The 17,467-nt window shown below is 45.2% G+C and overlaps 1 protein-coding gene across 2 annotated transcripts; it reads left to right on the top strand.

The window, feature by feature from the left end:
• Nucleotides 1-10,979, top strand: LOC8034638 (acetylcholinesterase-like). 2 transcript variants are annotated; one of them, XM_029991698.3, is made up of 5 exons: nt 1-174; nt 6,513-6,662; nt 6,740-7,073; nt 8,178-9,360; nt 10,802-10,979. In XM_029991698.3, the coding sequence occupies exons 3-5, from the start codon at nt 6,761-6,763 to the stop codon at nt 10,962-10,964; spliced, it is 1,659 nt and encodes a 552-aa protein (XP_029847558.2). In that variant the 5' UTR covers nt 1-174; nt 6,513-6,662; nt 6,740-6,760; the 3' UTR covers nt 10,965-10,979. The 2 variants fall into 2 exon arrangements, with proteins under 2 accessions (XP_029847558.2, XP_029847557.2); XM_029991697.3 differs by lacking the exon at nt 6,513-6,662 and having other exon boundaries at nt 2-174.
• Nucleotides 10,980-17,467: the final 6,488 nt, after the last annotated feature.

Below are 17,467 nucleotides of genomic sequence, written 5' to 3'. Positions count from 1 at the left end.
GCGCGATATCGAGCAGCTAGAAAAAATAGCCCACAGAGTTCTGCCGACGTCCAGTGTGAACGGATGTAGAATCGAGGAAGCTCGTTGCTAAGTCATTACAGACTCGTCAGTGTCATAAACCAGAGTACAGTTTTCAGCGTCCAATCGTTCCAGCGATCGACAAAGAAAAGACCGGTGAGGAACCACTTTTAAATTGTAACTAATGCCAAGGGCTGGTTGTTCTGGTTCGGTGGTCAAGTGTTGTGGTTAAGGGCAACTCCATTCAAGTATTAAGTTTTTCGGTTTTACAACTACGAAAGTTCTCTTTCGAGCTGGCGGCAAGTGTGGCGTTTCCTGTTTGAAGGCGACCATAAGGTGTCATTGTTAAAGTTTATGTGGTTTAGGAGCCCAGCCTATCGCATTGTACCGCTGTTAGTTAATGAATGCGCGTAGACTCGGATATCTGGTAACAGGACCTGTTTTCTCGGGCAAAAGCCGCGGTTTTTTGGCTAAGTAGGATCTTCCAGGAAAAGTATAAAACTAGCAAAACACATTTTCACGCCATGAACATAACGCAGTATTGTACTACAATATTGAAAAACAGCGTGACTGGGACGGGGACAAAAAGACGAAGAGAACAGAAACCAAACGCGGTCTTATGTTCTCTTCGTCTTTTTGTGTCGTCCCAGTCGCGCTGTTTTTCAACAGGAACTCTCACCAACTTGCTCAGTTATCTATCCTTAACAAGACAATACAATGCAAATTTTATTTCAATTTGTAACATATTACAATCGGTGCTCACATAAGTCCATTAGGCTTGTGCGTGTGACGCGGCAGGTACATACTCAGTAAACACAGTCACGTTAAAAATGAAATTGGTGCCTCGCATTTTACAATAGTTTCATTTTAATAGTACACATGTTCAACTCTCTTTTAAAAATTTAAAATAAAAACATGATGTTTGTTGGTGATATCAAGGGTAGTTTTAATATTTATTCACAATCTGGGTTGAATCAAATTTTAACTAAATTACCATAAAATATTTCTAATGATAGAGACGGTCGGAGGAGTGATCCAGTTCTTCAATCCTAATTTTCTTTATAAGTAATTGGTTACATTTATTTCTTTTCATTGATCCATCTTTAGCTAGCTTTCAAACTCTGCGCGGGTTTTAGTATTCAGTTATGTATCGTCAGGTGATTCGGTAAAAAGTTTAGGCTCGTAGGCGTTTCCTGTTGCATCTCCATATTTCGTTTTGATTTGTGGTTTTACATAGAAGGAATGGCACGCCAGCCGCACGCCAGAACAAAAACGAAGACCGCAAGTGGGGAAGCCCTTTCTGGGGATATAACTCTTGGTTCTACACTGTATAGTTCCAAAAGTACCTGGTTTAAATTCGTTTAGAAAATTAGCGGTAAAACGATATCTACAGGCTCGGGAGCAGTGGTCAACTGGTGATGTGCTGAGCCGATGCCCGCCTGCCATGTGCCATTCATGGCTGTGTCAGCAAAGTCACGGCCACTCAGCGTCTCTAAATATTTAAAATAAAACGCCCGTGGTGAAGCGGCAAATAATTTAAGTGTTTCGCTGGTTTTATTTCCCATGTCACAAATAATAAAATTTTTTAACGTTATAGCGTTTAGGAGCTCGTGTGGCAGAAAATTCGGCGTCGGCGTCGGTGGGACCAGAAAATCCCGCTATGCACCTGGTGACGTCAACGTGACGTCTTACGTGACGTCACGTGTGACGTCAGTAGGGTTAAATTTCCTCGTTAAATTTGTCGGGAAAATTTTCCGCTCAATTTTGCGGAAACATTTTTGGCTAAATTTGTGGGAAAGACTTTCTGCTAATTTTAGCGGGTCGATAGGGTCATGACGTCACAGCCACGTGCAACGTCACGTGCGAAGCCACGCCACAAGACCTCGCTCGGGAATTTGAAACAACCCACAACGTTCACGTGTGACGTCAAGTGACATGTGACACTACTAAGTAGACGACGCGCATGCGCTTGCGCGCCTCGGGAACGAGCGCGGGTTTATATTAAAAAGCTTTGCGAAAAGGTCCCGATAACGCTATCGCGTTCAACTCTTAAAGGCGAAGCTCAAACGTTCCTTAAGTTTTACTTTGTCCCTTTAAATTAGTTTTCCCAGTATTACTGTGTTGTAGAAAATTAATGTTGGCTATTGTGAAATGCAGTGGCGCGATTCCCGAGGGAAAGCATATTGGCGACGTGCGCGATTGAAAGCGTCGCTGTGGTCCGCCTTCCACAATTGGCTGAACGCTGACTATGACGTCAGAAAAGGATTTATCATCGGCGGAAATAAGAGGAATGAAAGTACTTTAATTTTGACGGTGTTGGCAGTGTTCCTTTGAGAGCGCAATGATTTCAAGCTTCCACCATGCTATTTACAAACACCATCGAACTTGTTGCTTGCAAGGTAATGACGTCACAAGGGGGAACCGTAGGAGGGCACCACTAGAACATCTCGCCGCTAATAGCCCCTTGATGGAACTCACGATTTATGTTTCTTGCGAATGCCGATTAGTCAATGTTGTGCGCGTGGTGGCGAGTTTAGCCAACTAAAACTAGAAAAAAAAAATGTTTTACTTCTTTCGCCCCTTCCCCCCCCCCCCCCCCCCCCCCGCCAATCTTTCCGCCTTCTTTAAAGCCTTTCGGCTACTTCTCTGCTCCGGTAACTGCTCTGTAACTGTCACAACGCCACGCTTTGCGTTCGCACTTCAAGAGCCACCCGCCGCATCCATATACTACATACATACATTCAGCACAAACCCGGTGTTGGCTGATCAGTAGCCGAGTGCTTCTGAAAACAATTGGTCAAATGGAAATGCATTGACAGGCCACAGTCAGGTGTCCAGCGTTTGCCAGGACTTCACCAATTGCGTTAGTTGCAGGATTCAACGTAACAGCACAATGTGCTCGATGACTTCGCCTGTTTCGAAATAAGCCCATCATGTCGTCGATTGCAACATGGTATCGAATTTCCGTCGATAAATTAGCGTTCCCACCCTTTCTTGATAAGTCAAAAAGCAAGCGGCTACCCCGGGCTGTTTTCGTAGAAGGTACTCTCTCTTGATGTTGAATTTCCTTAGAAGCTGCGTATCCGCAGAGCTCATATAGCCGGGCCTTCTGCATGCCCACTCGAGAAGCTCCTGCTTAGGTACTGTCTGTAGCACCCTCATTTCTCAGTTTTTGTCCATGGTGGCAGCCACGGGCACTGCGGTACAACCATACTTTTGCATTTGGGTAAAGTCGCTTTCGTGAACTTCTCTGTACACCTGTCAGATAGATGCCTAAGAGGAGTCGCTTTACCCACCGACTTTGGTCCTTGAGTCACCCGTCGTATCCAATCTGGCTTATTGCTTCTTTGACTTTGAAAGATGACCACCGAAATGCGCCCCGGATATCCGCGTTTGCCACCATTCCGTGACAGGTCTGCCTCCGACGTTTCTCTGGAGGCCCTTCAGAATTTTCCGCACATCTCCACACGTGCGCATGCGGCTGTTAGCGAACGTCACTTAAAGGGACCATGAAACGATTTTGAAATCGAACTTCATCCAATGCCCGTCCTAAAAGGTCTGAAAAGATACCCAAAAACACAAAAATAGAAAGCAAAAAGAAAAAAAAAATTCTTCGCTAAAAAACTTTAAAAAGAAAACCGGACTCTTTTACATCTTTCCTTCGAAAGCTATCTGCCTTTTCTCTGCGATGCATCCGCGGAACCGCAGCTCGTGAGCCAAATCCACTCCACCTATTGGGCAACAACCTACCTCACCAGCACCGCGATCATAAACAATAGCTGGCGAATGTCTCCTAAAAGTTTTGTTAGATATTATTGAGATCTATATATTGTAGCGTAATAAGACATCTGACGAAATTTGCCGAATTTGATAGGATGGATGGATGGATGGATGATTCCGGCTGAGCCCTTTGGATCGGACGGTAGCTTACGCCAACTACCGTAAGACTCAGAACCAAGCGCCATCTATCGTGTGGTAAACGAAGCAAAAGAAAGACCCGCCTGCGCAGTCAGTTCACGAGCGTCGTCTGCTGAACGGGTTTGCTCCTGGCCGCGCTGTCTTCGCAGAGCAGATTTTTGTTTTCTGGTTGCTCGACTAGTGTTTACATTGTTTGTGATCGATGGCTGGGTAACTATGCCGAAAGGCTGCAGTGTTCCGAAGTGCCCAAATTACAGTTTTTGTAGTCTGGTGGTTAAAAATAAACAGTTGCAGTTTCACCGCTTGCCACTGGATGAACCACGTCGAAGCACTTGGTGCAGGCTCATCGGTTTCAGGGACCCCGGGTCTAAGGTCATTCGTGTACGCTCGGAACATTTTGACACCGAGTGTGATTACAGCCACATTCACAGTGTTCCCCGCGAGTGCGGGCAGGTTCCAAAAGCCCTCCGGCGATTCCGATGAAGAATGGGAGCCTTCGTCGGAAGACTCGCCGCACTTCTCAACAGGCATACCAGTGTATGGGGCTAGTCCCATGCTGTCGGTGTAGCGCAACAAATCTAACTGAATTTCGCTCAGCTGCGATGTGTCCATGGCTATCGCGGCGATAAGAAAAAATGTCGGTAGCATGCGCGCCTTCAGCGCAGTAAAACCTACCGGCACACCGCCAACTCGCCGCCGCTAGCGCTCCCATTCTCCTACTGCCAAGAGAACTTCCGATTCTGATGCCGGCGGACGTCACGAGCGTCAAAATTACGCCGCAGCTTGTTTTGCGGTGAGTTGGAAACGAAGAAAAAGTTGATATTTCATTCATTTTTAGGGGCGAAGCTCCTTAAGGGGTATTCACACGAAAGAGAAATCCCGGGGATTTCTCCCCGGCACGCGCGCATCACGAGATGAAAACGCGAGGCTTTTGCACATCGCAAAGCCTGACGTTTTCGTCGTGGGATGCGCGTGCCGGGGAGAAATCCCCGGGATTTCTCCCTCGTGTGAATACCCCTTTAGGGTCTAGCCTTGTCCGTCCGGCGTCCGTGCTCACATCGCTCTTGCTGGTGGTCGTGCTCGTGAGCTCACATGCTCACGTGCCCGTGTAGGCAAAAAATAAAGAAAAAGTGATGCACTCGACAGGATCCGAACCTGTGCGGGGAGACCCCAGTGGATTTCTAGTCCATCGCCTTAACCACTCGGCCACGGCTGCGGGACGAGTAGCGGGCTCTGAGATGTGGTAGTAACTCAAGAGCTGGGGATGTCATGGATGAAACGTTGCATTTACCTGCTCAACGTCTATACAGGGGACGGCGCTGCGGTCAAATGCGTATATAATGGCGTTAAACTTTGCATGCATGTACTCAACGTTTATAGACGAGAAGGCGCTGCGGTCAAATGCTCAAATGCGTATATAACGACGTTCCGTACCACACATCCTCTTTCTGACATGAATGAAAACGAACGAAAGGCTCGGCATACTGCGGCTCAGCGTCTGCGCAGACAAGCACCATCAGAGCTTCGCCCCAATCAACATTAATCACCACGAGGAGATGCGGTCGATTTTTTGCGTAGAAGTTAATAAACCGAAACGATAATAGATGCCTGTTCGGCGTTAAGTGAAAATTGACGGTTGAATGTAAGAGTTATTTGGCAAAAGTAAAAATGTCATTTCATGGTCCTTTTAACGTATGAAGGGCGCTCAATACGTTTTGTCTCCTGGGTAGTAACGCTTTATTCAGCGATGGAATTGAAAGTCGGTTTTGCCGGATACGGTTTGAGTTTATTCAGAACCTTTCATGGGCCCTGCGGAGGTTGTCTCACGGACATGGCATAATGAATCCGAAAATTCAAAAGAAGGTATCAAATACAAGCAAGGCTAGAGCATATGAGTTCTTGGTTTTAGAAGTCCTTCCCAGCGCATGAATTGGCAACTCTACGCGGCGCCCTTGGCTTTGACGTCCTGCCCGCAGCGTATTCTGCGTGCCAAGTGAGCGTAAAACTAAATGTAGTTTCGCTTCTTGCTGCAGCACTCGTGATGATCTGGTATCGCGTCGAATATCTGGGATGAAAGAGCTAAATAGCTGGAATGAAATAGCTAAATTTGATGCTTCTGGGCACGTGGTGACGGCGAGCTTGCACAGCGCAGACATTGTATTGCTTCAATATTGATTTTATTTCGTATAAAAGAAAAAGAAGAGGTAAACTGTTATTGTCATGAGTAAGAATGAGTGCATTTTTGAAACCTGTTTTGTCTAACGAACATCGAAAATTTGTTTAAAACTAAAATCCTAAAAACACAAGAATTCTTCTTTAACAATAAAGTTCTAGGCGTTTGCTATTCTGAATGTAATAAAACTAACTTATCGACTCGTTGGCCTCTCATAACCATAACAACTACATAAAAAACGCAGAAATGCCTGAACGCATCTGAAAGATAGGTATTATGCCATACTTCGGTGAACTTTTAGTAATAGTGGTGGATCACTGGCGACGGGTCAAGATACGTGTACACACTTCAAGCGCGCATCAAATTAAAATCGCCAAATGAAACCGCCTCTTTTCTTTTTCAGAGTAACTCCAAACCACTAAGAATGGCGAATGAACATGCACAAAGACTGCTTTAATTATATGAACACTGTGGTGTCTAGAAAAATATTCAGCCGTGGTGTGACCACAGCGATGCAATATAGTAAACTGAATAACAGAAAACAAGCGTGAAGGTCAGTTATGGTTGCATATATGAAACGCTGCATAAGAGTGTCTTGTACATCCGTTATTGTCATCTTTCCTACCGCAGAATCCCGGCCCCTAGAAGAAAATGAAAGGGCAGAGGTCTGCCCACTTGTTACTGCTCTCCTGCGTGGCACTCACGGCTGCAGCTCATGCTGCCGACAACGGGGAGGGACCCGTCGTACTCACGACGGCCGGCCGTGTGAGGGGATTCCGTCAGCAGCTAAATGGCAAAGTTGTCAATTCGTTCACCGGCATTCGGTATGGCAAGGCCCCAGTCGGAGCCCTTCGTTTCCGGGAGCCGCAGCCCGCGGAGCCGTGGACTGATGTTGCGGATGCCACCCGACCGGCTCCAGTATGCATCCAGGTCGACACTAATCGAAGGCTGTCGAGAGTGCAGGGTAAACTTCGAAACAATTATTTTCCTTTTTGATCTGAATGTAAACCAAATTCTGCGCCTTTGGTTGCCTTCTGCTTCCTTGCTTGGAAGCAAAGCTTTGGTATACATCGATATTAACCAAGTAAAAATGGATTACACGAATGTAATGCAAGCGGGAGGATTGCTAGACTTCGTAGCCCCACGATAGGGCCTGGTGACTTGTAGCATCTAGTCCAATCACGTGCGAGTTAGAAACAACGTGGTATATAGCTCCGTTCAAAGGAGGGATCTAATATGCACGTTAAAGCAGTTTAACAGGGGGTTTGTAAATGGCTCAAGCCTGAACCTGGCGGCCTTAAGCTTTTGAATGTGACCCATAGAATGCCATAAGGAGAAGTGTGATGCACACCTATCTAAACAAACGAACAGGATAAAACTGCTAACATGACTAAAGTTGGCTGCCTGCCACAGAGGCATCAGTGAGCATATTGTTATGATATCGTTATTCTGAGGTCCCTAACTGTATCACAGAGTACTTGAAGCGTCCAACGAAACTCAAACGTCACACCGGATGGACGATATCGAACGGGATTGTAGTATGAAAGAAACGGTTGCTATAAAGTCTATGAAACTTAATCGAAATTGACGCTTTACACAGTGGCTTTCGATGAGTTAATACTTGTGGCAATCTGAGATGAGACCAAAGCTCGAAGTAACAGTAATAGACCTATCGCTAAATTACCCAAGCATCAAGGAGAATAGAGGGTTTGGAGTTCCACGCGCGGACCGATCTGGCCTCAGCATTAACCTTTCTAAAGCAAGTGTCTAAAACAAATTGCATCTTGCACGCGCGTTCGTCAACGCTTTCTTTTGGTTATTTGCTTCGAATCTTTTATACGGGGAGGGCGTAAGCGTGTGGCGCGTGGAGCACCAATCCCTGCATTCTCCTTGATGCTTGGGTAATTTAGCAATAAGCCTATTGAAATTCAAATTTCACTCGTTTTAGAGCCAGATTCAAAGTTTAGACTCAAGTGCTTACATAATCCGAAGGAGGATTGAACCATAAAGGGATAAATTATATAGCAATTACATTATCCGCGCGACTTGATCTTGATTCTCTTTGCAGGCATTAAAGTACAGACTGAGGACTGTTTGTTCCTAAACGTCTGGAGCCCGACAAGAAACAACAGTGCTTCGGACCTAGCAGTTATGGTGTGGATCCACGGTGGCGGATATCGTTTTGGCTCGTCTTCTCTTAGCATATATGACGGTGCACTTCTGGCAGCTTACGGCGATGTCGTAGTTGTTTCGATGAATTATAGACTGGGAGCCTTGGGGTTCTTGTACGGAGGCACGGAACACGTCCCTGGAAATCAGGGACATCTGGATCAGTTGCTTGCATTGCGTTGGGTAAAGGACAACATAGCTGCTTTCGGAGGAGATCAGGGGAGAGTTACACTTTTTGGTGAAAGCGCAGGGTCGATGTCCGTAGATTTCCACCTGTCGTCACCGGTCTCTGGAGCCCTTTTTCAAAGGGCTATTATGCAAAGCGGAGCTATGTGCACTCATTCGGATCGCGCCAGTGACCCGCGGCTACTCACGAAAGTAAAAAAGATGGCAATGTATCTTAACTGCACGAATTCATCTGAACCCGAAACTGGTCTGCCAGAGAATGTCATTGAGTGCTTGCGACGGGCAGATCCCTTGCATATTAGAGTAGCAGAAGGGTTGGTTTGTCCCGATACGCTGTGCTTCGTGACGGTCTTTGGTGTGCCCTCCCTACAGAATGAACCCTGTAGAGCAGAGTATCAAGGAAATAAGGATATACTAATTGGTCACGTGGTTAACGAAGGTGGATTGTTTGCCAGCCGATCCTTTCCCGCGGTGTTCCATGCTGGCTCGCCGAAGAATTTGACAAAAATTGAGATTCTCCTTTTACTGGCGCCTTTGCTCTCGCCTCCGAGTCCCCAGCTTTTAGACGAGCTTCATAACATTTATACACGAGACCTGGGGAACACAGACTATGAGAAACTGAGACGAGCGGTTCAGGATGCTTGGGGCGACAAGGTCATAACATGTTCATCAAAAGAAGCTTCAATGAGGTTAGCAAGTAATACAGATTATTCAGTCTTCTATTACATACTAAACCACACGTCTTCGAGTTCGCCCAAGAAACCCTGGTACGGCATGGCGCACGTCGAAGACGTTCTGTACGTCTTTGGAAGACCAGTTGCGGAAAAGGCGTCTTCCGAGGACCAGAACTACAGCAAAAAATTGATGGGATTGTGGACTTCATTCGCTAAGCATGGGTAAGTGAAAACTGTATTATTCTGTTCTGTATTTGAAATTGCATTTACAGAGATTCGATGCCTCAATCCTCTTAGATCTCACGGGAAAGGCAGTACACATATTACCCCTTCCCTTTCCCATGTAGACTAGCTAAAGCGGACGAAGTTCCTAGATTAACTTTTTTTATGAAAAGACAGTAAGTGCACATGCGAGCTGGTGGTAGCTAATCATACCGTTTAACACCTAAAACTGTGGACCAAGAAAGAAAAACACTTTTAGTTGAAGGAGCGGATACAAAAGGGAACGTCTCAAACTTGGCTGACTGGTTTATTTAACAACCATCTTATCTATACTCACACAACCACTCTCAACCACCTTCTACGAAGAGATCTGCTTTGTTGAAATCCCTTTCAAAGACCCTAAGGAACATACAGATTCAGAAGAGAACAAACGGTCCAACCCACAGTACCATCATAGTCAATCCCCTTCTACGCAAAGGTAGGTTTACGATGATGGTATTGTGGGTTGGACCGTTTGTTCGTTTGTGAATGTGTATGTTCTTTTTATTTGAAAATGTTTTCATCGAAGGAGATCTCTGCGTAGAAGTTGTTTGAAAGTGGATGTGCGGTTTTATAGAGGATGCTCGAGAAAATGAGCAATTAACCGAGTTCGAGACTCCCTCCTGTGTTTGTTCCTTCGACTACAGGTTTTTTTTCTTCTCTTCTGCACCACACTTTCAAGTGTGAAACGACATAAATAACTTTTGTGTCTTTATAGCAGAGCGTAACGGTGGAAATAATTAAAAATCAATAAATATCGACCCGGTAAGTTAAAATGAATTAAGAACACAACTGGGAGATAAAAAAGTCTTCGTCCAAATGTTTTTATTTTATTTTACTTTGTCGCTTTTCATTGCTTTTGCATTATTTTTGACTTTTTTTGGCAGGTGGTGTTTATTTTCATGATCGAAAATCATATTTGAAATATCTTTGAATTTTTAAAAGTTCAAGGTGTTAATTTTTTATCATGATGAACTTTCTCAAAGTGAACATTAGTTAGCCTCACCAAAAAGGTCTAACTAGGGTTACTAGGTTCATAGAATATGGAAAGATGCACAAACCTTAATGTTGGGTGATCTAAATAGTGGCTAGGGCATGAAACTCTTCTCATTTTCTCGGCACGCGATTGATGCTATCAAAATCCGCAATATCTTTCATGCGGTTGTCCATCTGTGTTTGGTTGCAAGTTCCATTACGCGCCAGATGTGTTCCACACAAAATGATCTAACAGTGTGAACTTGATTAGACACAGTCTAGAGGTTTTTTCGCGACTGGATCATGAACCAACTAGGCCAACAACAAGTTTTAATTGATTAGACACATACCACGTGGCATCTGACTATATTTGCGCTACTGTCATGGGTTTAGTATGAATAGTCTTCATATACTTTTGCTTCCGCAGAAAGAACCATCTCGTGGAGGCTTACCAATGGCCCCAGCTTCTGCCTGGTAACCTTGCTGCCTTGAAGATCACCAGCAGAGAGCCAGAGCAGACACTGCTCAATATTGGACACCGCTGCCGGTTCTGGAATCGATTGCATCGCAGCCATGTTGATTCCGCGTAAAGTTTGACAGACATGTCGGTCTGCTCATAAAGAGCACAAAATTGTGCGCGAATAAAATAAAGTGATCAAATGCCTTCGGTTATATACGAAGACTGCGTGCTCCCTCGATTGCAACCTTTTTCCTTCGAAAATTTTTGGCGGAGTTCCGCCGAAATATTTACATTTAAGGATAAAGCGAGCAGGTATCCGAAGTCTGTGGTGATGAGGTAAAGAAAGAAAAGTGAAGCATCGTCATTGCCTATGCACCTGGGCAAACATGCACTTTTTAATAACGTTTTTACTATCAAGGCTCCAAAACCAAATATTGGCGCCCTTCTAATTTTCTCCAATTTTTCTGAACTAGTGAATTTATTGCGATGATGGTTTATCGATGTTCTTCGGACGGACACAAGCACGTTTAGACCGACAGTGTTTTTGCCTGGCCCGTTGAAAGTTTCTGTGCCAACGGGGTATAGGGGTTAGACAGATAAACTGGCGGCTGCAAATGAACCTCAACCGGCCACCGCCATGTTGCACATTTTTACCACTAGACACGTGACCTTATAGCTTTACGTATAGATTTTAACAAAGTAGAAGGGGCGTTCCTAAAGTTAGTATTATTGTCATGAAGGATTAGGGATTCAGCAATGAAACTTGGGTAGGGGTTTAGTCATTCTCCACGTATTCACCTCCCAAAGTCACACACTTTTGCCAGCGATGGACAAGCTGTCGGATGCCATTGTAATAGAACTCCTCGCCTTGACTGTTCAGGAATCATTCTACCTCATCGATGACTTTGTCGACGTCCTTGAAACGCTTTCCACGCTGAGAAGTCTTCATGCGAGGCAAGAGGAAGAGGTCACTAGGTGCGAGGTCGGTTGAATATGAGGAATGACGCAAACTTTCGTAACCTAATTAAAGAGGCCGCGTGTGACAACGTCTCCTGCACCGAGTGAGACGGAGCATTGTCATGAAGCAGACGGACGCCTTTCGTGAGCTTCCCTTTGCGCTTTGACTTGATAGCTTCTCGCAACTTTGTCAGGAGCTCACAATAATCGTTTCCTGTGATCGTTTGACCTTTGTGAGCGTAATATGTCAAAAGAACACCACGGCGAAGACGGCACAGTCTTCGCCTTTTTTTGACTCTGGTGAGTTCACATGCTCCCACTGTTTGCTTTGTGATTTTGTCTCTGGATCATAGTGGCAAGTCCAACACTCGTCCATAGTCATGAGGCGGTCGAAAATATTATCAGCGTCGCTCTCGTAACAGTTGCAACATTTCCTGAGCCGCTTCCTTCCGGAGGTCTTTTTAAGTACACTGTAAGAAAAAAAGGTTGTCATAAGTGATTACCTTTGGGGAGGTTAAAAGCCTCTAAAGCAACACGGCTGCCATTTAGCGAGGCTCGGATTCCCCGGTAAGGCCTAGCGAAGAGCACGGCTTTTCGGCCGAGTGAGAGAATGCCTATGCCTATTCGAAGTATTCCAAGTGCCATCGGACACTCTAAACATCCGTCCCTAGACACCCGTACCATCTCTATAAGCCGGAAGGAGGGCAGAGTGCCCGCCGCAATCGCCGCGATTGCCCCCGACGGCATCTTGATAGATTGACTGTATTTCTTACCGCCGGCGGAAACGCTCAAAAAAGAAATCTTAACGCGAGGAGTGGGCGTGCTGACTTTATTGAACACAACGTACGGTTGTCGTATGCGGAAATGAATCGCTGGGCACTTTCGTCGACACCAACGAGAGGCGTTGAACTCGCACCAGCGCTACCGCTATTTTTTTTTCTTCTTTTCAATAACTTCTTTTCTGTGCTTACCTCAACCCACGCGGTTATTCATTGCTGCCTAGACTTCGCAGCTCTTCGAGACAGTCGAGCATTTAGGTAGCTGAGTGACACAATTATTGCGATTCTTATCTAACCCCAGGCCCATTGATCTCTATTGTAGTGGGCTGGATCGCGGATCGGGAGCCCGTCGGTGTCGTCACCGGCGGCCATTGCTTGACACCAGGCAATACACGCAAGTCTATGAGAGAAACGCACAAAAGTAAGAATATTGAAGCATATACGCTGTGCTCGGAGGCGAGTATTTTATGGTGTGCTTCAACCCTTATGTCGGGTGTTTGGAGATCGGATCGGTGTTTGTCAGACGTTCAAACGCCGATTAAAAAAAAAAAAGCAAACGTACCGGAGCATTTACGGCTGAGCTGGCAAGCTTGCTCTTTTATGGAGTAAACAAAAGAACTTGCCGTCAATGAGACCGTCCTCGGGGAAGCCCAAAAGTTGATGAATGACCAAAAAAAAGTTAAATCTCGACAGCGGCTTTCCTGGAGTGAGCAAATTCTGCGCAGCAAAGCCTTTGAGCTTGTCGTCTTCTGCTAAACACAACTCAACGAAACCGCCACCGACTCCGCGGTAACTCTACACTCTTAGAAAAAAGGGGACCAAAAGGAGGTAACAGACCACCTTTACCACCCTCCTCCCGGCCAGGGGGGAAGCGCTCCGCTTGTTACCTCCTTAGGCGCAGCGGACACTATACTTCGTTTCAGCTTCGGTCCGAGCGCGGCCGATGTTATAAGCCGAAGGGCCAATCAAACAGCGCAAAAAGCGCAGCGTCATGGCGTGCTCTCTGCGCTTGATAGGAGGAGCGCGCACAGAGAGACTGCGAATACCGGCTGGTCCTATCAACTGCGGAGAGCATGCCATGACGTTGTGCCTCTCTCGCTGTTTGATTGGCCCTTCGGCTCATAACATCGGCCGCGCTCGGACCGAAGCTGAAACGAAGTATAGGAATGCGGTGCTACAAGGTGAAGTTCGCCTCGAAGGGGCACCAAAGAGGTAAATATTACCTCCCAGAGGGTGCACGTGTTCGAGCACTGCCAAAGCCTGGGCGCTGCGATTGGCTGTGGAAAGGCGCAAACCAGTTTCGCTAATTGGTCTCCTCGTATGACACGTCATTCTTCGCGCATGCGTGGGAGAGCTCTCGCCCGGCCGACCGGGAGCGTCGGCGCCACAGGTCGGCGCCTTCCCCGTCGACGCTCCCGGTCATATCGGCATAACGGTCTTTCTTCTCGAACGTTCGACGGAGGCGTCCCTGCGCAGGAACGTTCCTTATTGTTCTGTTCGGCTCAGTCTCTTCTTACGAGGTCACTGAGAGTACTGCATTGACTTCAGTCGAAGATCCAAGTCATGTGCACCGTATGCAGGTAAGGAAATATTCTGCGCGGGCGGCAGTTGGCGTCGGTTATGACCGCCCGGGAAGGCGACCTCCGTCTTCCTTAGACAAAGGCTTGGCGGACATGTTGGCACGTTTGAAGGCGTCGAGCGTTCGATAAAATTAGTGTGTGGCGCGAACGCAGGCACGGTTTAGACCATCGAAATTCATAAAGAGCAAGAACAGTAATGACTGTCGCTTGCACTAGCGCATATTTAGAAGGTTGACATTCACTAACCAGTGGCGTAACCAGCAGTTTTTCCCGGTGTATGTGTGTGCGGGTGGAGGAAGGGGAGAGCGGCGGTTCGGCGAGCCGGGCGACAAGGCGCCTTTTGAATCGGGGGTCGCCTAGGTTTAAGGCGTGAGGGGGTAGGAGGTTTTCTCTTTTTGGGGCCGTTGGTGTGTCGCGTCGGACGTTAAATTGAGGATCTGATCAAATATTTGAAAATCTCATAAGGTGGTTGGTGTCTTTTTTTTTTCGCAGAGCAGTAGTCGATCAGGCATTCATTGGCGGCACCGGCCAACAGGCGCGATTAATTCTCAACGTCGTTGATATTTGTAAAAGTCAGTATTGAACACTGATTTTTAATAGCAACGTTTTTGTTTGTTTGTTTTTAATTTAACGAGGTTTAATAAATAGTTTGGCAAAATGTCACGTTATGAAATACCGAATATAAATGTCTGAGCTAATTATTCGTGTGCTTCACAAAAATTAATAGTATATTACGGAATGAGGTCATGAAGGTGTTACCGGCAGCGAGACTGGCAATTATATTGTCTTGGCATTTTCTTTGCGTGTGATCAGGCATTTCTAAAACATCATTCAGTAGGCGAGTTAGATATAACTCAAGTTTGCATTATTTGAAGTTGATTGAATATATTTCTTTCGTCCTGCGGCAACGTTGTAGGGTGATTTCGTCGAGGGTACTGGATGCCTGCTACCTTGGACTCATCTCGTGACAGTTCTTAACACTGTTAACTGCAGGTAAGCGTAGTTCGATATTTTATTCTGATTTTCTAGTTCCTATTTGTGCACTTGAAATGGGGCTCTTGATCTTTATGTTTATTTTGTGTGTGTGCTGTTTGTTCATTTCCGAGAGAAAATGGAGGGTATTTGTAGTAAATAAATTAGGGTAAGACACACAAGGCGCTTGAGTGCGTCTCTTTCGGTGTTCTTTTTTGTGTTTTCGTCCTTGTGCGCTGTTCTTCTCATGTCTAAATAAAACATACATTGAATTTTAATCAGGCAAATCACTTCGGCAAAAATATTTACATATTTGCCGAAGTTCGACATTCGGCAATTAGAAATTATTCGTGCGCTCCGCAATCATTAAAAGTAGTATATTACGGAATAAGGTCATTAAGTTGTTGCCAGCAGAGAGACTAGCAATTATAATGTCGTCATGACTTTTTTTTTTTTGCGTGTGATTAGGCTTCTTTATAAGTCTAATCTTTCAGTAGGCGCGTTAGGTATGGCTGAAGTCTGCATTATTTGAAGTTGATTGAATATATTTCTGTCGTCCTACGGCAACGTTAAGTGCAGGGTGATTTCGTCGAGGTTACTGGATGCCTGCTACCTTGGACAAATCCCGTGACAGTTCTTAATACTGCTTACTGCAGGCAAGCGTAGTTCGATGTAGTTCGATATTTTATTTTGATTTCCTTGTTCCCATTTGTGCACTTGAAATGGCACTCTTGATCTTTATGTTTATTTTGTGTGTGTGCTGTTCTTTTCATTTCTGAGAGAAAATTGAGGGTATACTTCGAGTAAATAAATTAGCGTAAGACACACAAGGCGCTTGAGTGCGTCTTTTTCGGTGTTCTTTTTTGTGTTTTCGTCCTTGTGTGCTGTTCTTCTCATGTCTAAATAAAACATACATTCAATTTTAAATTTTAATCTGGCAAAGTTCTTCGGCAACAAAATTTACATATCTGTCGAAGTTCAATATTCGGCAGTTAGAAATTATTCGTGCGCTTCGCAAACATTAATAGCAGTATATTACTGAATAAGGTCATTAAGTTATTGTCGGCAGAGACTAGAAAGTATATTGTTGTCTTGGCATTTTTCTTTTTTGCGTCTGATCAGGCATTTTTAAAAGCTGATCATTCAGTGGGCGAGTCAGATGGCTCAAGTTTGCATTATTTGAAGTTGATTGAATATATTTCTTTCCTACTGCGTCAACGTTGTAGGGTGATTTCGTCGAGGGTACTGGATGCCTGCTACCTTGGACGCAACTGCAGGTAAGCGTAGTCAGATATATTATTTTGATGTTCTTGTTCGCATTTGGGCACTTGAAATGAGGTTCTTGATTTTAATATTTTCTTTGTGTGTGTGTGGTGTTCGTTCATTTTCCAGAGAAAATTGAGGGTATACTTCGAGTAAATAAATTAGAGTAGGACACACAAGGCGCTTGAGCGTGTCTTTTTCGGTGTGTTCTTTTTGGGTGTGTTCTTTTTCTTTGTTTTCGTCCTTGTGTACTGTTCTTCTCATGTTTGAATAAAACATACATTCAATTTTAATCTGGCAGAGCACTTCGGCAAAAATATTTGCATATTTGCCGAAGTTCGGCAGTTAGGGTTGGCGGTTATGTGGGTCTGCTGTGGTGCTGAGTAGCTAATGTGGTGTATCGTTCTGTGGTGTACGTTCTTCCTCTGTCCTTGTCTTAAAGCGCGCTCATGTTTTTTCACGTACAATACCAACTCGCCCAGCAATCAGCACTTGTATATACTAACCTGCTACAGTAGTTGTACCCCTTTGACTAAGATTTGTTAGTCTTCTAAGTAATTCGGGGTGACAAATTTAAACATGACCGGCGAATACAAAGTGCTTACTAATCTACGATTACCACCAGCCATGTGATAATTTTAGTCAGTGGTGGTTATTCAACAGTTAAACTAGCCACGTCTGGTAAGTATGGTTGATGCTTTATAATGCTAGAAGCAATGGCCCATCAAATGCTCAAAATGTGTCTTAGAAAAATCTAATATTTCTTCACAGGTTATTTTAAATTGGGGATGATATGTTTCAACTTTATATGACATGATTTCCACATTTTTTTGGTTCCAGGCAGGCGGTGCAATCTACCCGGTGGCTGTCAGCTCAAGCCTAAGTAATCCTGAGGCGCCCAGCGATGTGGCAGTGGAGGGAGACCTCGAAGCCGCGTCGCCTGCTGAGGCAGTTCTGGTTGCATTCTGCCTCTACTTCATCTTTGACTACACGTTTCATCACCAGTTCAGGCGCAGATTCATTACACTAGAGTACTTAATTGATCTGAAACACTCAAATGTGGAGTCTGGTGCAACGAATTG

The sequence above is a fragment of the Ixodes scapularis genome, unplaced genomic scaffold, assembly GCF_016920785.2.
Source record: "Ixodes scapularis isolate PalLabHiFi unplaced genomic scaffold, ASM1692078v2 PGA_scaffold0__279_contigs__length_252992795, whole genome shotgun sequence".
Lineage (NCBI taxonomy): Eukaryota > Metazoa > Arthropoda > Arachnida > Ixodida > Ixodidae > Ixodes > Ixodes scapularis.
The sequence above is the reverse complement of the archived record's forward strand: the minus strand, read 5'-3'. Positions and strand labels throughout refer to the sequence as shown.